This window comes from Taurulus bubalis, assembly GCF_910589615.1.
Source record: "Taurulus bubalis genome assembly, chromosome: 12".
In the NCBI taxonomy this organism is placed as follows: domain Eukaryota; kingdom Metazoa; phylum Chordata; class Actinopteri; order Perciformes; family Cottidae; genus Taurulus; species Taurulus bubalis.
Window position 1 is genome coordinate 25,183,701 of NC_136600.1, and position 16,034 is coordinate 25,199,734.

A 16,034-nucleotide genomic window follows, 5' to 3' on the forward strand; every position below is an offset into this window, starting at 1 on the left:
TTAGGAGGAGGAATGAACACAGAGGCCTCGTGGAAAGAGAGCATAACAAACAAACAGTACGCAGCACGATCCTACAAAGAGACGGCCCCCTTTGCATCGCAGTCACACAGCAGCCCAGAGGAAGAAAGAGCAGGGAAATGTCAACGCATCACATCTTCTCTTGAGATCTGGCTTTCGAAAAGTGGGACCACCGTACGACATAAACAGAGAGAGAGAGAAGAGGAACAGGTGAGAGACGTATTCCTCTCAGGTTTGTTGTCTCATGTATGTTGTTGCTGTGGCTTTTGATACATTCAATGTAAATATACATACAGAAAATTGACATTCTGTATGCTTTTGAATCAGACTCGTCCATTTGTTTGTGTTATTTTGCACCGATGTGTAATGCATGCAATGGATTGGAAGAGCTGCAGTCACGTGCACCACTTTTTCCATGACAATGAACCGTTGTGCAGGTGTTTGGTAATCTACTTGGACAACTGGTCTCCGTAATATTCAGACAGGCGTTCTGTAGGCCTGGTGCAGCAGCACTGAAAAGGCAATGATCACATAACAAACTTGAGTTGAACTATCTGTAAAGTAGAAATTTAAGGTTTTGGTGACAGTTTACCGAGAATATGTGTGGGCTAAATTGTGGACACATAACACAGGACTGTATTGAATCTAATTCCAGTTATGTGTACTTTGTCAATTCTGTGGATTGAGATGTCTCAAAATCCCTCTACTGCTGCACTAAACTAAAATATAATCCAGTTTTGGTAAAGTGTACCTCACATTAAAGTAAAGCAACTATTCACTCATGCAATAGCTGTTAATCCCTATTTGACTGCAAGCCCTTCAATGGCTACTCAGTGAGCGACTTTAAAGACCAACCTGAAAACCAATTGATTTGACAATAACCAACGTGGTCTCTCCTCAGCATGGACCGACCGGCGGTCCAGATCCTCCACTACAAAGACGAGGAGCAGTCGTCCAACCTGCTCCTGCAGCTCAACAGACTGAGGCTGGAGAGCGTCCTGACCGACGTGTCGCTGTGTTCGGACGGCACGGAGATGCCGTGCCATCGCAACGTCCTGGTCTCCAGCAGCCCTTACTTCAGAGCCATGTTCTGCAACAACTTCATAGAGACGCAGCAGACTAAGATCGACTTAAAGGGCATCGCGCCGCCCATTCTGAGCAGCATCGTTGACTATGTTTACACGGGACTCGCCAGTATCAGCATGGATATCGTGCTGCCTCTGATGCAGGCGGCGTCCATGTTGCAATATGGCCGCCTTTTCGAGGCCTGCTCGAGCTTCCTTCAGGAGCAACTGAGCCCCGACAACTGTTTGAGCATGACTCGGCTCTCGGAGATCCTGAATTGTGAGAGTTTAAGGGACAAAGCAAAGGAGATGGCCATGAAGAGCTTCTCCGATGTTTCGGCGTCCGAGGATCTGTGCGAGCTCTCCTTACCAGAGCTCATGGGATACCTGGAGGATGACGGCCTTTACGCGGAGGAGGAGCAGGTCTTTGAGACGCTGGTGGCTTGGATCCACCACGACCCTTTATCCAGGCGAGGTGCAATCAGTGACCTTTTCAAGAAAGTTCGCCTCCGCTACATCCATCCCACGTACCTCTTTCAATTCATAGCCAACGACCCTCTGATCCAGTCCTCGACCCTCTGTGCCGAGCTCATAGAATCTGTCAGACGGCTGATGTTTTCCGGTGACACGGCGGTCGACTTTGAGCCTCTCTTTGTGGCACCAAGGCGCTACTCCTGCCACGACGTGCTGGTGGTGGTGGGAGGGAGGAAGAACAACGAGCAGACCTCGAGGGAGGCCCTCCTCTTCGATGAGAGCAGCGAGACGTGGCAGCGGCTCGCCAAGCTGCCCGTCCGCCTGTACAAAGCCTCCTACGTCGCCCTTCACAGCGTCCTGTACGTCATCGGAGGCTTGGCCACAACCGCGAAGAACTACCAAGTCAGCACGGCCGTCTACACGCTCTCCCTCAAGACCAACCAGTGGCGGACGGCAGAGCCCATGTTGACGCCCCGCTTTGCCCACCAAAGTGTCTCCTACCTCCACTTCATCTTTGTCCTCGGTGGCTTTGGGTCCGACAGACGCCTGACGGACAGCGCGGAGAGGTGGGTTGGAACAAAATGATCAATTAAACCAAAGCCTCTTTCGGTAAAAGCATGCAACGCATACAAAACACATCTCTCAATAATGCCATCAGGTACAACAGTATGTTCAACCAATGGGAGGCTATGGCGCCCATGCCTGAGGCTGTGCTGCACCCTGCAGTGGCGGCTACTAACCAGAGGATCTATGTGTTTGGAGGAGAGGATGTCATGCAGAACCCAGTCAGAATCATACAGGTAACGCTCTTCAATCACTACATAACTTACTGCTCCATTCGTCTGTCCATTCACGCTCATTCATTCACTCAATCTATCTCCTCTTCGGTAGGTGTATCACATTGCCAGGAACATGTGGTCTCGAATGGAGAACCGAACGGTGAAGAATGTGTCTGCTCCTGCTGCCGTCGTGGATGACAGAGTCTACATCATTGGAGGTAGACAACAGCGGGGATAAGGGCGGACGAAACAATGTTTTTTGTATCCGTCTGAACCCACAGCCCCCAAAAATGGAGGCTCAGCCCTTCGGCGAACCTCTTCATCGATCTCCCAAGCACTACCAGATACGCACAACATTGGCATTTATGTCCAGCAAAAAAGTCAATAATGGACTTACTTATGGCTGAAATAGGATTAATCTAGGCCTAGAGTGGAGCGAGGACCATTCAGGGACCAGGGAGGGTGTGGGAATATTTAGTGTTGGTCGAGTTGACCCGATCGCTCGAAAATCCTGAACTAAAATAATTATTAAAAATACCGTAAAAGTCAGGTTACACGCCACTACTAGCTTCGGTCAGTGTCCCCTTTTGCTCCCCGCTGTAGCCAGCTGGCGCTCTTGCTAGTTCCGCGCTAACTTCCACTAGCTCTCCGCTAACTTCCGTTAGCTCCCCGCTAGCTCCCCGACAACCACTGAGGGTAGCGGAACCAGCCCCGGCTTGACACCTGACTTGGGCAAAGGGGACGCGGGCAGTAGCAGCAGCAGCGGGGAGCTAGCAGCAGCGCTGCTCCTAGCTTGCGCTGCTCCTAGCTTGCTATAGCGGGACACTGACCGGAGGTAGGAGTGGCTTGTAACCCAACTTTTACGGTACTTAACTTCACTCAATCAAAGCCAAACTTCGTACATATACTCCTAAGCTATATAGCTGTGTTATATATTAAATTATTCATTCAATCAGCATTCATTAATATAGTTAGAAAAAAATACTTAGTTTTTTGTTTTTTTAAACTTCCTTTTCTGTGTACTATCATAGACTAATATACCACTAACACATATATGAACTTATTATCTATGTTCACAAGGGTTTTCTGTATATATTCTGCTTTTTCAATTATTCAAATAGCCCTTGTGGTTGAGGAAATATTCTGTATTTAGTATGCAAACCATTCAACATTTGAGAAATCTGCTGTAGTTCCGTATTGATTTATTTATCAGAAAGCCTCAGGACATTCATCAGAGTGTCTCCCTTCTCCCAGGATACACCAGGAGGATGATCGCATACGACACCAAGGCCAACCGCTTCATCAAGTGCGCCAACCTGAAGGAGAGGAGGATGCACCACTCGGCCGCCGTCCTCGACGGCAAAGTCTACGTCACGGGCGGACGCCACGTCAACGGCCACGACGTCATCGAGGACTCGGACAGCTTCGAGTGCTACGACCCCAAGACGGACACGTGGACGTCGAAGGGGACTCTGCCGAACAAACTGTTTGACCACGGCTCGCTGACTCTGACGTATGTGTCAACACATGGGCAAAATCACGGCTGAGCTCCGACGCCATATTGGATTTTAAAGCTGCTTATTTATAACTGTCGATCAAAAAGTGTAAATGGAGGCGAGAGTTGTTATTCCAAAAGTGATGGACTCATGTAAAATGCCAGAGTCTATACATGGAAATGTACTTTTTCTATGTTCTATGTTTTTTCTATGTTTCTTTTTGAACCTATGAAAGCTATTGTGCTCCACATCCCTCTCCCAACCCGTCTTCACTTCACAGAGCTATTTCGTGCTATTTTCAGCCCGCTCTAAATCACGAGATTTCACTTGTCACGGTTAAATCCTGGGGCTGTGCGTCGGGTGAAAGTCCGGATTACGTGTTGCTTTGCACTGCAAAATGGTGATGAAAATATTGTGATAACATCGTCACCAAATATTGCATGCAGCGGTGAGATCAGAATAAAAAAGCATAGGAATGTGTTCAAAGTATAACTTTAGATTCTTTTGCTAATGTTTTTAGATTATTTATAGTAATTACCCTAGAATAATATAATGCACAAAATGGTTCTCCAACATAATATATATACTGTTTACTAAAATAATAACTACTGACCTTGTTACATGAATCAGTGGCAAAGAGAATAGCCTCAATTTCTGTATTTATTTAGTAAGATACCTTTTTTTTAAGATGTTTTTTGAAAATGTTTTTGTACTGCTCTTTCTAGTACTAATTATTGATTTTTCACAATAAAAATTTAATCAATACACGTGGCCTCTCTCTATCTCTCAGTGCAGTATGTCTTCACAGCGCTTAGTCCGTTGACAGCCAGTGCAATCTGGACAGCGTCATCATGTGACTGTTTGGCCCCGCCCACAGCCTCCCGTCATCACGTGACCGTTTGGCCCCGCCCACAGTCATGTCCCCAGAGGACTGTTACATGTCCAGGCAGGTTCCTGTCATCCACACAAGATAAAATACATAGAAAACGTCTCACATTGCAAAGTTTTAAATATGATCCAGAATGGAAGAAGATTGCGAAATGGCTTTTCCTCCACCTGTTGCAGGTGAAGTAAAAGCCCCCGGTGGCCCACGAGGTCACAGCTGAGTAACGTGAATCACAATGTTGACACATGCTGATGAGCATGAAAATAGGAGACATCAAAGTCTAATTGTGTTGCCTGTTTAGCATGAATCTCTAATGATTTCCTGTTCATGGGATCACATTTAATACATACATTTAATATTGCAGGTAATTCAGATTTCGAGTGAATTAAGGATCAGCTACAGCTAAAGTGATTACATTGCTATCTTTCAGAGGCCAATGTCAGCTGTTTTGTGTGGAGAAAACATACTGTGACCAGGAGGAGGTAAAACCAACCTATTTTTAGGCCCTTTCCTCGAAAATGTCATCCCCAAACTAGAAAGAGTGTATCTCTGCAACCACTAGGGCTATTTGAAAAATGTTGGTGTTATAATAAAAGGTACACATGTGAGATGTTGTTCAGATGTGTAAATATCAGTCTATATGTTACTGGTTAAGAGGAAATGAAGATGACACAGAAAAAAATGAAAAGGTTTCAGGTCCGCCTATAAAAAAATCACTTTCAGGATGATTGTTTCTTTGAAATGATGCAGCTGTAAGGTCCAACTCTAACCCAAATCATAGCTCAATATGTGAACATTCTCTAACCCAAATCATAGCTCAATATGTGAACATTCTCTAACCCAAATCATAGCTCAATATGTGAACATTCTCTAACCCAAATCATAGCTCAATATGTGAACATTCTCTAACCCAAATCATAACTCAATATGTGAACATTCTCTAACCCAAATCATAACACAATATGTGAACATTCTTTAACCCAAATCATAGTTCAATATGTGAACATTCTCTCTGCAAAGGTTGACTTTGATAAAGTGAAGCAGAACAAAGTTGGAGAGGGTTTAGAACAAAGAAAATTCAGACGAGAACTTCAAAATTTGCATTGGGGCACATTTACATCTGTGACTTTGGAATTTTCTCATGTACCAAACCATATATTTCACTTGTATATTACTTATGATGTTCAATACATTTTTATTGTTTCATAAAACAAGCTATGATTTACAGTTGCAGTTGGTTCACAGGCCTCTGAAAGCAGACATCGCTGGGTCAGGTGTTTCAGTCGCTCACTGCAGCAGATAGAGGCCGGGGGACAGTGGAGGGGTCAAGGTGGGGGGACTGGAAAAACTATAGGAGTTCTTTGGGAGTTATTTCGAGAGACAAACAAGAGGTCAAAATGTTACGCCACGAGAAGCATGTGGTCCTGCCGGTTGCCACGCAGGCTGGCAGATGTGAGAGACGGAGAGAAACTAATCAGCAGGGTTTCACAACGGAGAACCTGAGCCAGTGATGAAACGCATCCAGGAGGAGCAGCAACAGGTGTGTGTGTGTGTGTGTGTGTGTGTGTGTGTGTGTGCGTGTGTATATGCGAGAGAGTGTGTGTTTGGGATGAAGGTTTTTGGCGGGTCGGGCATGGACAGCTGCATGGACAGCTGCCCGCCCGGTTACAACATCACAACAAAAACAGGAAACAGGAGAGAGAGAGATTTCACGACTAGCCTTTCAAATCATTCAAGTTCGATGCCTCAAAACTATTGACATAAACAGGGTGTCACCACAAGGTACAACGTCTTGGGAGCATGAATATCTACACACAATTGAGACGTTGAGATATTTTAATTGACATAGGAAAACGTTTGGCTTGCTCGATGCTCTAGGTATGAAGTCAGGGGATCACGCATGTCAGTGGGTTCATCCTCTGAGGATCATGAATATGATATTTTAGTCTGGATTGACACACTAGAGCCAGATCACTAACAGCAAAAGCACCTGATTTAACATGGGCTGTGACTCATGAATAGACTGAACTGGGCCACAGCTTCCTTCCCAGTTAGTCAGACCGAACACCTGCAGGGACTTTCCATGTCATCCTGTGGTCGACTCCCCAAATAGACCTAATTAGACTTCAGTGACTGACCGCCATACACTTCACTGTATACCCCATGCACTTCACACAGTGATAGCTTTTCTTTTTTGTGTCTTTAAGTTCCACTTTTCACCCCCAACCCTGCGTCTCCGTATGGTTACACACTTACAGTGGGAAGTCGTGATCACTACATCTAGTCAGAGCACATCTGCCCGATGTGCTTTGCAATATTCTCATGTGACGTCTTGTTGACAGATTTGAACATGCGGAGCTTTGACCTTTTGCATACATCAGGGGTGTTACATTGAAATCTGGGACATGAAGCCACAGACGCACCTGTTCTCCAAAAGCTTCAGCAACACGGGGGCAAGAATGTTTGAATTAATTAAATTAAATCAAACTGATAATGAAATGTAATGTTGTTTAAGGGGAGAACCACTTTCTTTGTGACGTCACAAGTTACGAATGTTCGCTGAAAGTCTCTACATCTTCCGCCGCGAACTAAAAACACATCTTTTCCCGACTATAGCTTGAATAAAAAAAGTACCACTTTAGTCGCACTTAAATGGCATTTTATAGTTTATCTTTCTTGAAGAAATTGTACTTCTGAGTGTTCTGAGTTTGTACTCATGGTTGAATGCACTTATTGTAAGTCTCTTTGGATAAAAGTGTCAGCTAAATGAAATGTAAAGTTACAAAAAGGTGACTGATTAAATAGAAGAAGAGAAGGAAAGGGATCAACAGAGCTCTTCTTTAAAAATGGGTTAATGTCAGAGCGCATCAGTGCACACAAAAAAACAACACATCAGTCAGCAAGCCGGGTCATGACACACACACACACACACACACACACACACACACAAGGATTGGACGAGATGAGCGTGTTCACACGTCACGTGCTTAATCAATTAAGCCGATCAGCGTTGACGCGCTTAGTTACACATCACCTTTGATGGCACCGCCCAAAATACAACACATTCCATCAGCCTTCACAGATCAGTTGGTACTTTTTGGGGGATAACTGAAATACAAAGGTGAACAAACACACACACAACCCACAATGTAGGTTAATACTCTGGAGGGACCCAAAGGACAACTTGATGTATTTATAATTCTAGGAGTGAATAACATTTAGGAGACTTTCCAGCCTTTATATTTACATTGACATAAAGCTGTGTATTCATACACTTCCTGAACAGTTGTTACTTGAATCAACACCGGCACATTGTCCATTAAAACTGTCATGCAACTGGTTAGAATCCAAAAGGTTTTCAACTTGTGGGTTCCTGCATGCGGTCTGTAGCTAAGTCAGAATTAAAATGATCACTTTTATATATGACGTATACTTGATATGAGTGTATATGTGTGCATAGCATTGCTCATTAATGAATCCCATCACTGCTGTGGTGAAAGAAGTGTTCAGATCCTTGTGTCGGATGAAAAATATGAAAATTAAAAATGTTTTGGGATTCTGGCGTTCTCTTGTTAGTACTTTATCCCTCTAATGAGCATTTACATAGCTCAACCCTGAGCATGTCTAATTAGCCACACACTGTAACTCAAGACACCTGTGCAGGTATGTCGGGCATTTACTATTACAATCATATTCTTCTTTTGCTTTCTTTATGACGTGACTGTTGGGGAGACGACAAAGAGACGCAAAACCACCACAAAGACACAGAAAACATCTACAGAGAGAAACACTAACATAAATGCAGGGAAGTCAACAAATATATTATTTCTGCCTAAATCATAAAGTAGCAGAAATTGTAAATACTCAAATTAAATGTCCCAGTATCTTGACACCAGTTAAGTGTTTCCAGGCAAAAAATATAGACTTTTCTATAGTTAAAATATACTTACATTTTCAATATTATATTTAAAATATACTATCAAAGAAGTGTACTTTCTGCAAATATATAAAAAGTACGCTTTCACCTACTTTTTCAATTACACTTTTAACACACGTTAAAAAAAAATATTTAAAAAAATATACTTTAAGTGAAAGTTCTGTGCAATTACTCAAATGTACTTCTTTGAACCTTAATTTCAAATATTTTTTTGCATATTTCAAAATGTATGCTCTAAATTAGCATTGATTTTTTAATTTAAAGCACATTTGATAAACACATATTTTATATACACCATTTTTTAATATATTTTAAGTAAAATGTGAGTGAAGCCGTTGCATAAAAGTGCATCGTGTGTTGCTGCTCTCCTCTGGCACTCATCGGGTTAAATCCTCCACAGTGAACCTCGGTGTCCTCTGCCTCCACGTGACCGTGACACACGCAGAGCTTTTGCAACGCTTGGAGTTGATAAACAAAGCCACGTGTTGCAGGGAAGTTTTCCAAAGTGGGCGGAGCTTGTGCATTTCCGGGTTCTGAGTTGAGGATATAAGACGCGCTGCGCAGTGACAACAGTAGAGCAGAAACACGTAGAGAGCCCGCCGCGTCCAGGAGAACACACGCATTAACTAGTTTATTTCTTCTTCTTTTCTTATTTAACTCCACCCCGTCGACGCAGGATATGCCTTTCCTCGGACAGGACTGGAGGTCACCGGGTCAGAGTTGGGTCAAAACCGAGGAGGGATGGAAAAAGACAACAGCAGACGAGAAAAACAACAACAACAACTACAACAACAACAACGTCTCCGTGGAGAGGTTGGTCAAGAAACACGTGTGGAGGATTCTCCATCACGACAGTGACGTTGTTAAATAATGAGAATCCTCATTATTTAATTTATATTTTATATAACATATATTTATAAGCAAGTCTAGACAGCGTTATGAACAAAGGAAAAGGCCTTCCTCCACCTCCCTGTTGCTTCTTCCAGCTCTTCAACCTCAGTGTCTTCTCTAATCACTGAGCTATTAATAACCTCACAACAAGGCTGGATTAACACACGTCTGTCCACTTTGCGCATGAAACTCTGAAGATGAGGTGTGTGTGTGTGTGTGTAAAATGGGGAAATGATGCCTTTAATGAAATATGTGTGGTTGTGTTTTTCCAGCTTCTGCAAGGAGGAGGAGGAGAAGGAGGAAAAGGAGGAGGAGTGTTTCAACAAGGAGAACCTGCCGCTCTCTCTCAACTACGACATGGCTGCCAGGAAGAGGAAAAAGGACCAAATGAACAACAACGCCAAGCTGCCCTGTGAGTCCCACGCACTCGGACTTGTTGTCTTTAAAGATGCAGAAGATAGCATGTGCTTCATTTTTATGTGAACCGCATCATGAAGCTAACAGAAGGAACTGAAGGCATTAAAGGCTCATGGAGGGGGAACGCATCCCTGATATTATTGTTTATGATTAGTTTTCCACATTGTGTGTGTGTGTGTGTGTGTGTGTGTGTAGCTGCTACTAATATAAACACTCTGCTTTGTCACAGATTTCCACAGGGAAAAGTGGATCTATGTTCACAAAGGAAGCACCAAGGAGGTGAGTTCTCTCGTGCTGAGAACACCTGGCGCTCGCCCTTAACACCTGGCGCTCGCCCTTAACACCTGGCGCTCGCCCTTAACACCCCGATGATTGTGTCTCCCCAGCGCCACGGGTACTGCACCCTGGGAGAGGCCTTCAACCGCCTCGACTTCTGCAGCGCCATCAAGGAGACGAGGAGATTCAACTACGTAGTCAGAGTGAGTCCTCGCCTCTTCCTCTTCTTCTAGTTCCCTTTTTGTTGTTGTTGTTTGTCTCTTCCTCTGTGGTTGTTTTACAGGAAATGCTTCGTCAGTGGGAGGTATGGTTGAGAGGGTGTGCAGGGCTCTAATCAATGCTCGGAGTGTGTGTGTGTGTGTGTCGCAAGATAACATGTGTGAGATTTTGCCGATATTGACGTAAACCAACGCGTATTTCATTCAAAATCCATCATTGCTAACCAGTTCAGTGACCTTAAACCTTTTCTAAATCTATTATAACTGATGTGCATACACTGGGGATGCTCAAAGTCCACTGAAAAACATCGTCAACGTTCTATAACGTCATTGCATTATCGATATAAAGTCCCGGAGTTGCGTTTCTCCCCTGAAACGAGCACCAGCTCCTCCACATGCGCTCCCATGTGAGCCGGGTGCATGAGGTCCAGCTCTCCTGTGACAGCTGTGCAGTGAGGTGCGACCAGGTTTATGAAACCAGACCCAGTGGTTGTCAGGTGATGCAGACACACACACTCACACACACACACACACTCATGTCTCTGCCAGAATCAGGCCGCCTCATTCGCTCTTATCTGTCTCTCTTCTCTTAAACTGTCCCACAATTCTCTGAAGGAATGTGGCGTTGCAGACGAAGCGGTTCTCAGTTCTTGCAGGACAGTGAGTTTTCATGGGGTCGTGTTTTGTGACCGTTTTGGTCGTTTTTATCTGCCGTCGTAAAGTGCCGGGCATTGTAATATTCATGAGATGTCATTCAAGTTTTTAATCTCTTCACACTGAACTTTGTTTCCGTCTCCGTTTTGGATCAACCTTTTTATTTACTTTTTGGTGCGCAGGTTCCCAGAGAACAATCCGTCTGTGTAACCCTAGTCTGGACGCGCCGTCCTCGGTCACGGCTCCTCGCTGGCGTGTGTCCGGTGGCATTTGGGGGTTCATTTAACTCCGTCTCGGTTACACGGATCGGGTTCTTCCACAAAGAGACCAGAGCGTCCTCTCTTTTCTTCCTAGCACACGAGTGGAGGTCGTTTCAAGGAGACGGCGACCTTTTAAAGCCACTTGTTTGTCCGACGACCAGTGAAGTGATCCGGTTGGTGTGTTTCTTGTATGAAACAGTGTGAGCCAGCGGGTCAGAGAACAGCGGGCGCTAAAAGTAGGCTAACGTCGTTCTGCCCGGCTGCTCTGCAAAGAGAGGAACACTTGATGAGCGGCTAAAAGAAGAAGGGCACGGGATTAGGTTTTAGGAACCGAGCTGGAATGAATAAAAAGAGGCGCCAGGAGGGAGCAAAGGAGCTTAAAGTTGTTCACAAAGAAAAGAACATGGAGGTTGAGGATGTGGGAGGATAATGTAGTTCAAAGGTAGGTGTTATTAAGACGCTCAGGAGACAGCATTTGTAATTATGAACCAGTTTTGAGTGTAGAAAGTGTTCAATGAGGAACGTTTCTGTGCTCTTTTAAATAACCAGAACGCACCACACAATGGGTTGACGTTGATATGAGGACAAAGGTCACAGCGCCGGGGAGAATTGAGCAACTTGAGTCTCTCCATGATGTCACAGCATCTGCTGAATGCCAGACACGCAGACACGCCACCCTGGAGCCCGCTGCCTGTCCGCTAGCCAACGACAACAACACACACACACACACACACACACACACACACACACACACACACACACACACACACACAGGCCTGCACGGATGCACTCTGTCAAATGGTTCAGCTAATTCACATGACGGGAGGCTCGGGCGTCACATTATTTGTAAGAGGCTGATGTGGCTGGCAGCGCTCCAGTATCTTCCTCCCCTGAAGACACTCGGCTCCAGAGAGAGTGATGAGCAGGTGGAGCGGCTCCAAATTTGTTGGCCACGCTCTGTTTTTTTTATTTTATTGTGAGGAGTGCAAGTGTCCCTTTTGTGTAACAAACGTTAAGCACTGAGGCTCACCAGCTGACGGGATGAAACTGATGGTGTGCTTCTCCTCTTTTTCTTTTCTCCGCTCCAGCTCCTGGAGCTTATCGCCAAGTCCCAGCTCCCCTCGCTCAGCGGAGTGGCGCAGAAGAACTACATGAATATTCTGGAGCGGGTGGTACAGAAAGGTGAGCCCTGTCGCTCAGTTTCTCACAGGTGGAAAACCTGGAAAAGTCATGCAATTTGACTTAAAATGGTTATTTCCAGGCCTGGAAAAGTCCTTGAAGAAACAAAATCCCAAAAGTTTAGTAAAAGTCATGTAAATGTGTTGTATTCATGTGTTCATGACGTTCATTTACGCTGAGTTTGAAATAATAATTAAGACGCTCAAAATATAAGCAGGCATACATACAGGCATCTATATAAATGTTTATTCTTTTTAATCAAACTATTCTCATTTATTTGTCATTTAAGGTTTACTGTATGCTTTGTATTCTCATTGTTAGTTTAAATACTACATTTACTCACTTTTTCCTGTTTACACCCAGATTTCACTAAATGTTTGCTCATGGAAATATGGATTAAAGTCGGAAATTTGGGTTAAAGTCATGGAAATCCATTGGTCCAATCATCGGCTTCCTCCTCAGACAAACGCATAAAAGCCACTGTGTTTGCTCCGCTGGGTGAGAGAATGAGCCGACCTGTGAAGGAGTGACTTTAGAGCTTTGATGGCGCAGTAAAACACGCAGGACAGTCACCAGACGGCCCGGCCGGCCGCAGTGTAAACCAAATGTTCCCTCGGCTAAACAGAGCTCCAGGCTGTTGTGAAACCAGTTGGCCGAGTTTTATAAACGTCCCAGGAGAAGAGCACAGTCCCTCCAAAGCATGTGCTTTAATAACGTACTTTTTCGACGACTTCCAATAAAGGATTCACCGTCTGGCTGAATGCCCGGTCGCCGCTAATCTCTTTAACAGCCAGGCTTTCAAGCCCTGACTTTGTATTTATTTATTTATTGGGTCCGTGATTTGAGTCGTAAATGTTCTGGTTCCCTCCTCCAGTTCTGGACGACCAGCAGAACGTCCGCCCCATCAAGGAGCTGCTGCAGACGCTGTACGACTCTCTGTGCGGGCTCGTCCAGGACATGGGCAAGTCGGTGCTGGTGGGGAACCTGGCCACCTGGCTGCGCCGCATGGAGAGCATCCTGCAGTGGCAGCAGCAGCTGGACTGCATCCAGATCAGACGGGTACGCGTCTGATCATAAACACACAAAAGTTGTGGACGTACGTGTTTTTTTTTTTTTTTTTTTTTTTTAATGCATTTCTTTATTTTCCCCTCAGCCCACATCGACGGGCATGACTCTGACCGAACTGCCCGCCAGCCTGCATCTGAACATCATGCAGCGGCTGACGGACGGCAGGGACCTGGTCAGCCTGGGACAGGTGTGCCCCTCGCTGGGGGTCCTGGCTGAGGACCGGCTGCTGTGGAAGAGGCTCTGCCACTACCACTTCACGGACAGACAGGCACGTGGTCCCTAAACATGCACAGGATGAGAGCCACACACAAACACGGCTTCTTTTTGACATGCGTGCCATTAAAATCACTCTAAGGTCTCGTATCAATCGGATGAACACAAATTGCTCCTGGAAAACAGGAGGCCACAGCACACACACACACACACACACACACACACACACACACACACACACACAGACACACTCTCAGACACAGAAAAACACACAGAAACACTCTCGCTCACACACACACACACACACACACACACACACACACACACACACACACACACACACACACACACACTCTCACACACAGACACACTCTCTCTCACTCACTCACACAGACACTCTCACACACACAGAAAAACACGCAGAGACACACTCTCTCTCGTTCACACAGACACTCACACAGACACACACACACACAGACACTCTCACACACAGAGACACACTCTCTCTCGTTCTCACACACACACAGACACTCTCTCTCACACACACAGAAACACTCTCGCTCTCTCTCACACACACACACTCACTCACTCACTCACTCACACAGACACTCTCACACACACACAGAGACACACTCTCTCTCGTTCTCTCACACACACACACACACAATCTCTCTCACACACAGAAAAACACACTCGCACACAGACACTCACACACACAGAGACACACTCTCTCTCGTTCTCACACACACAGACACACAGACACTCTCACACACAGAGACACACTCTCTCTCGTTCACTCACTCACTCACAGACACACACACACACAGACACACTCTCTCTCACTCACTCACAGACACACACACACACAGACACTCTCACACACACAGAGACACACTCTCTCTCTCGTTCTCACACACATACAGACACTCTCACATACACACACACACACACACACACACACACAGAGACACTCTCACACACACACACACACACACACAGAGACACTCTCACACTCTCACACACACACTGACCTGATGGTAACCTAGCACCACGCTCAAAAGGCGTTCCAGTGAATCTTTTAGAGCGTGTCTCTGGGAGGCTCGATCCTTGGGAGGGAATCGGGATACAAAATAAACTCTGGAGAAAGCTGACATCTAAAGACGATATTTCAAAGTATTTCTTCTCTCCTTGGGTCGTGTCTTAAAGTCCGTTTCACTTCTTCTTTTAGATCCGAAAGCGCCTGATGGTGTCAGACAAAGGTCACCTGGAGTGGAAGAAGATGTACTGCAAGCTGAGCCGCTGCTACCCTCACAGAGAGGAGTACAGCGAGACGCTGCACTTCTGCACCCACTGCCACATCCTCTTCTGGAAGGTACGGCTCCTTGCTGCTCTCCTCCTTTGCTCTTGGAAAAGTAAAGAATTTCATATTGATGGTTTCCTCTCCTCCCAGGACACAAACCACCCCTGCACAGCCAACAACCCAGAGGGCTGCACCATGGCCCTCTCTCCTCAAGACTTCATCAACCTCTTCAACTTCTGATCCTCATCCAGATGAACCCGCTGTACATACTGTACATAGAAACGTACACATTGATTTTGTTGATTGCACAGTCAATTCCTGGCCGTGTATTTTAGTTGAGGTGTGACCGGCACTGGGAATGCGATGCAATTGAGATTGTGTTGAAGCTCTGGGAGAGTTCCCAGTAGAGAGGAGACGAAGGGAACACTCGGCCTTAGTTCAATGTGGGGGTTGCATTTCTCTTTACCCAATTTGGGAACTTGTTTTTATTCAATTTTTTGGTTTTCAACTTCTTTTTTAAGCACAGGAAGTAGGGAGATTATTCAAACCTGTTTTTTTTGTTTTTTTTAAATTGTGATTTGTTTAATCAATTACACAGCCTGCTCACATGGAGGGGAGTGCAATGTGTGTGTGTTGCGCGGCCGTAGTTCACAATAGTATTGTTCGGCACTGGGATGGAGACGCAGTGGCGTCGGTGGTGATTCTATGGTAATGTTGGCACATCACAATGTTTATTTTGTATTCTTCTTTGCTGTTTTTCACTTTTATAACGTTTTTCTTTTTTTGTATTCTTAATTGAGTGTTTATGTTCTGCTGTGGCTGCTATTGCGAGCGCACCTGAGTGCAGTATTACCGAAGATTGTAATGGATGCAACACAGCGGTGGCCTGTGCCTTATCACCAAA

At 45.3% G+C, this 16,034-nt stretch overlaps 2 protein-coding genes across 2 annotated transcripts in view; both read left to right on the plus strand.

Moving 5' to 3' along the window:
- The first annotated feature begins 221 nt into the window (after positions 1 to 221).
- Positions 222 to 4,588, plus strand: LOC306744989 (kelch-like protein 38). Its single transcript, XM_079227709.1, has 5 exons — positions 222 to 228; positions 920 to 2,122; positions 2,215 to 2,356; positions 2,448 to 2,553; positions 3,590 to 4,588. The coding sequence occupies exons 2-5, from the start codon at positions 921 to 923 to the stop codon at positions 3,880 to 3,882; spliced, it is 1,743 nt and encodes a 580-aa protein (XP_079083835.1). The 5' UTR covers positions 222 to 228; position 920; the 3' UTR covers positions 3,883 to 4,588.
- A 4,661-nt stretch (positions 4,589 to 9,249) lies between these two features.
- The window catches only part of fbxo32 (F-box protein 32), a 7,080-nt gene continuing 295 nt past the window's right edge, over positions 9,250 to 16,034 (plus strand). The window contains exons 1-9 of the mRNA XM_079228163.1: positions 9,250 to 9,467; positions 9,818 to 9,957; positions 10,192 to 10,241; positions 10,349 to 10,441; positions 12,459 to 12,552; positions 13,424 to 13,608; positions 13,703 to 13,885; positions 15,059 to 15,202; positions 15,281 to 16,034. The exon at positions 15,281 to 16,034 is cut by the window's right edge and continues 295 nt beyond it. Of these exons, the coding sequence (XP_079084289.1) occupies positions 9,334 to 9,467; positions 9,818 to 9,957; positions 10,192 to 10,241; positions 10,349 to 10,441; positions 12,459 to 12,552; positions 13,424 to 13,608; positions 13,703 to 13,885; positions 15,059 to 15,202; positions 15,281 to 15,370 (1,113 nt within the window). The 5' untranslated portion in view covers positions 9,250 to 9,333 and the 3' untranslated portion in view covers positions 15,371 to 16,034. The remainder of the gene's footprint in view (positions 9,468 to 9,817; positions 9,958 to 10,191; positions 10,242 to 10,348; positions 10,442 to 12,458; positions 12,553 to 13,423; positions 13,609 to 13,702; positions 13,886 to 15,058; positions 15,203 to 15,280) is intronic.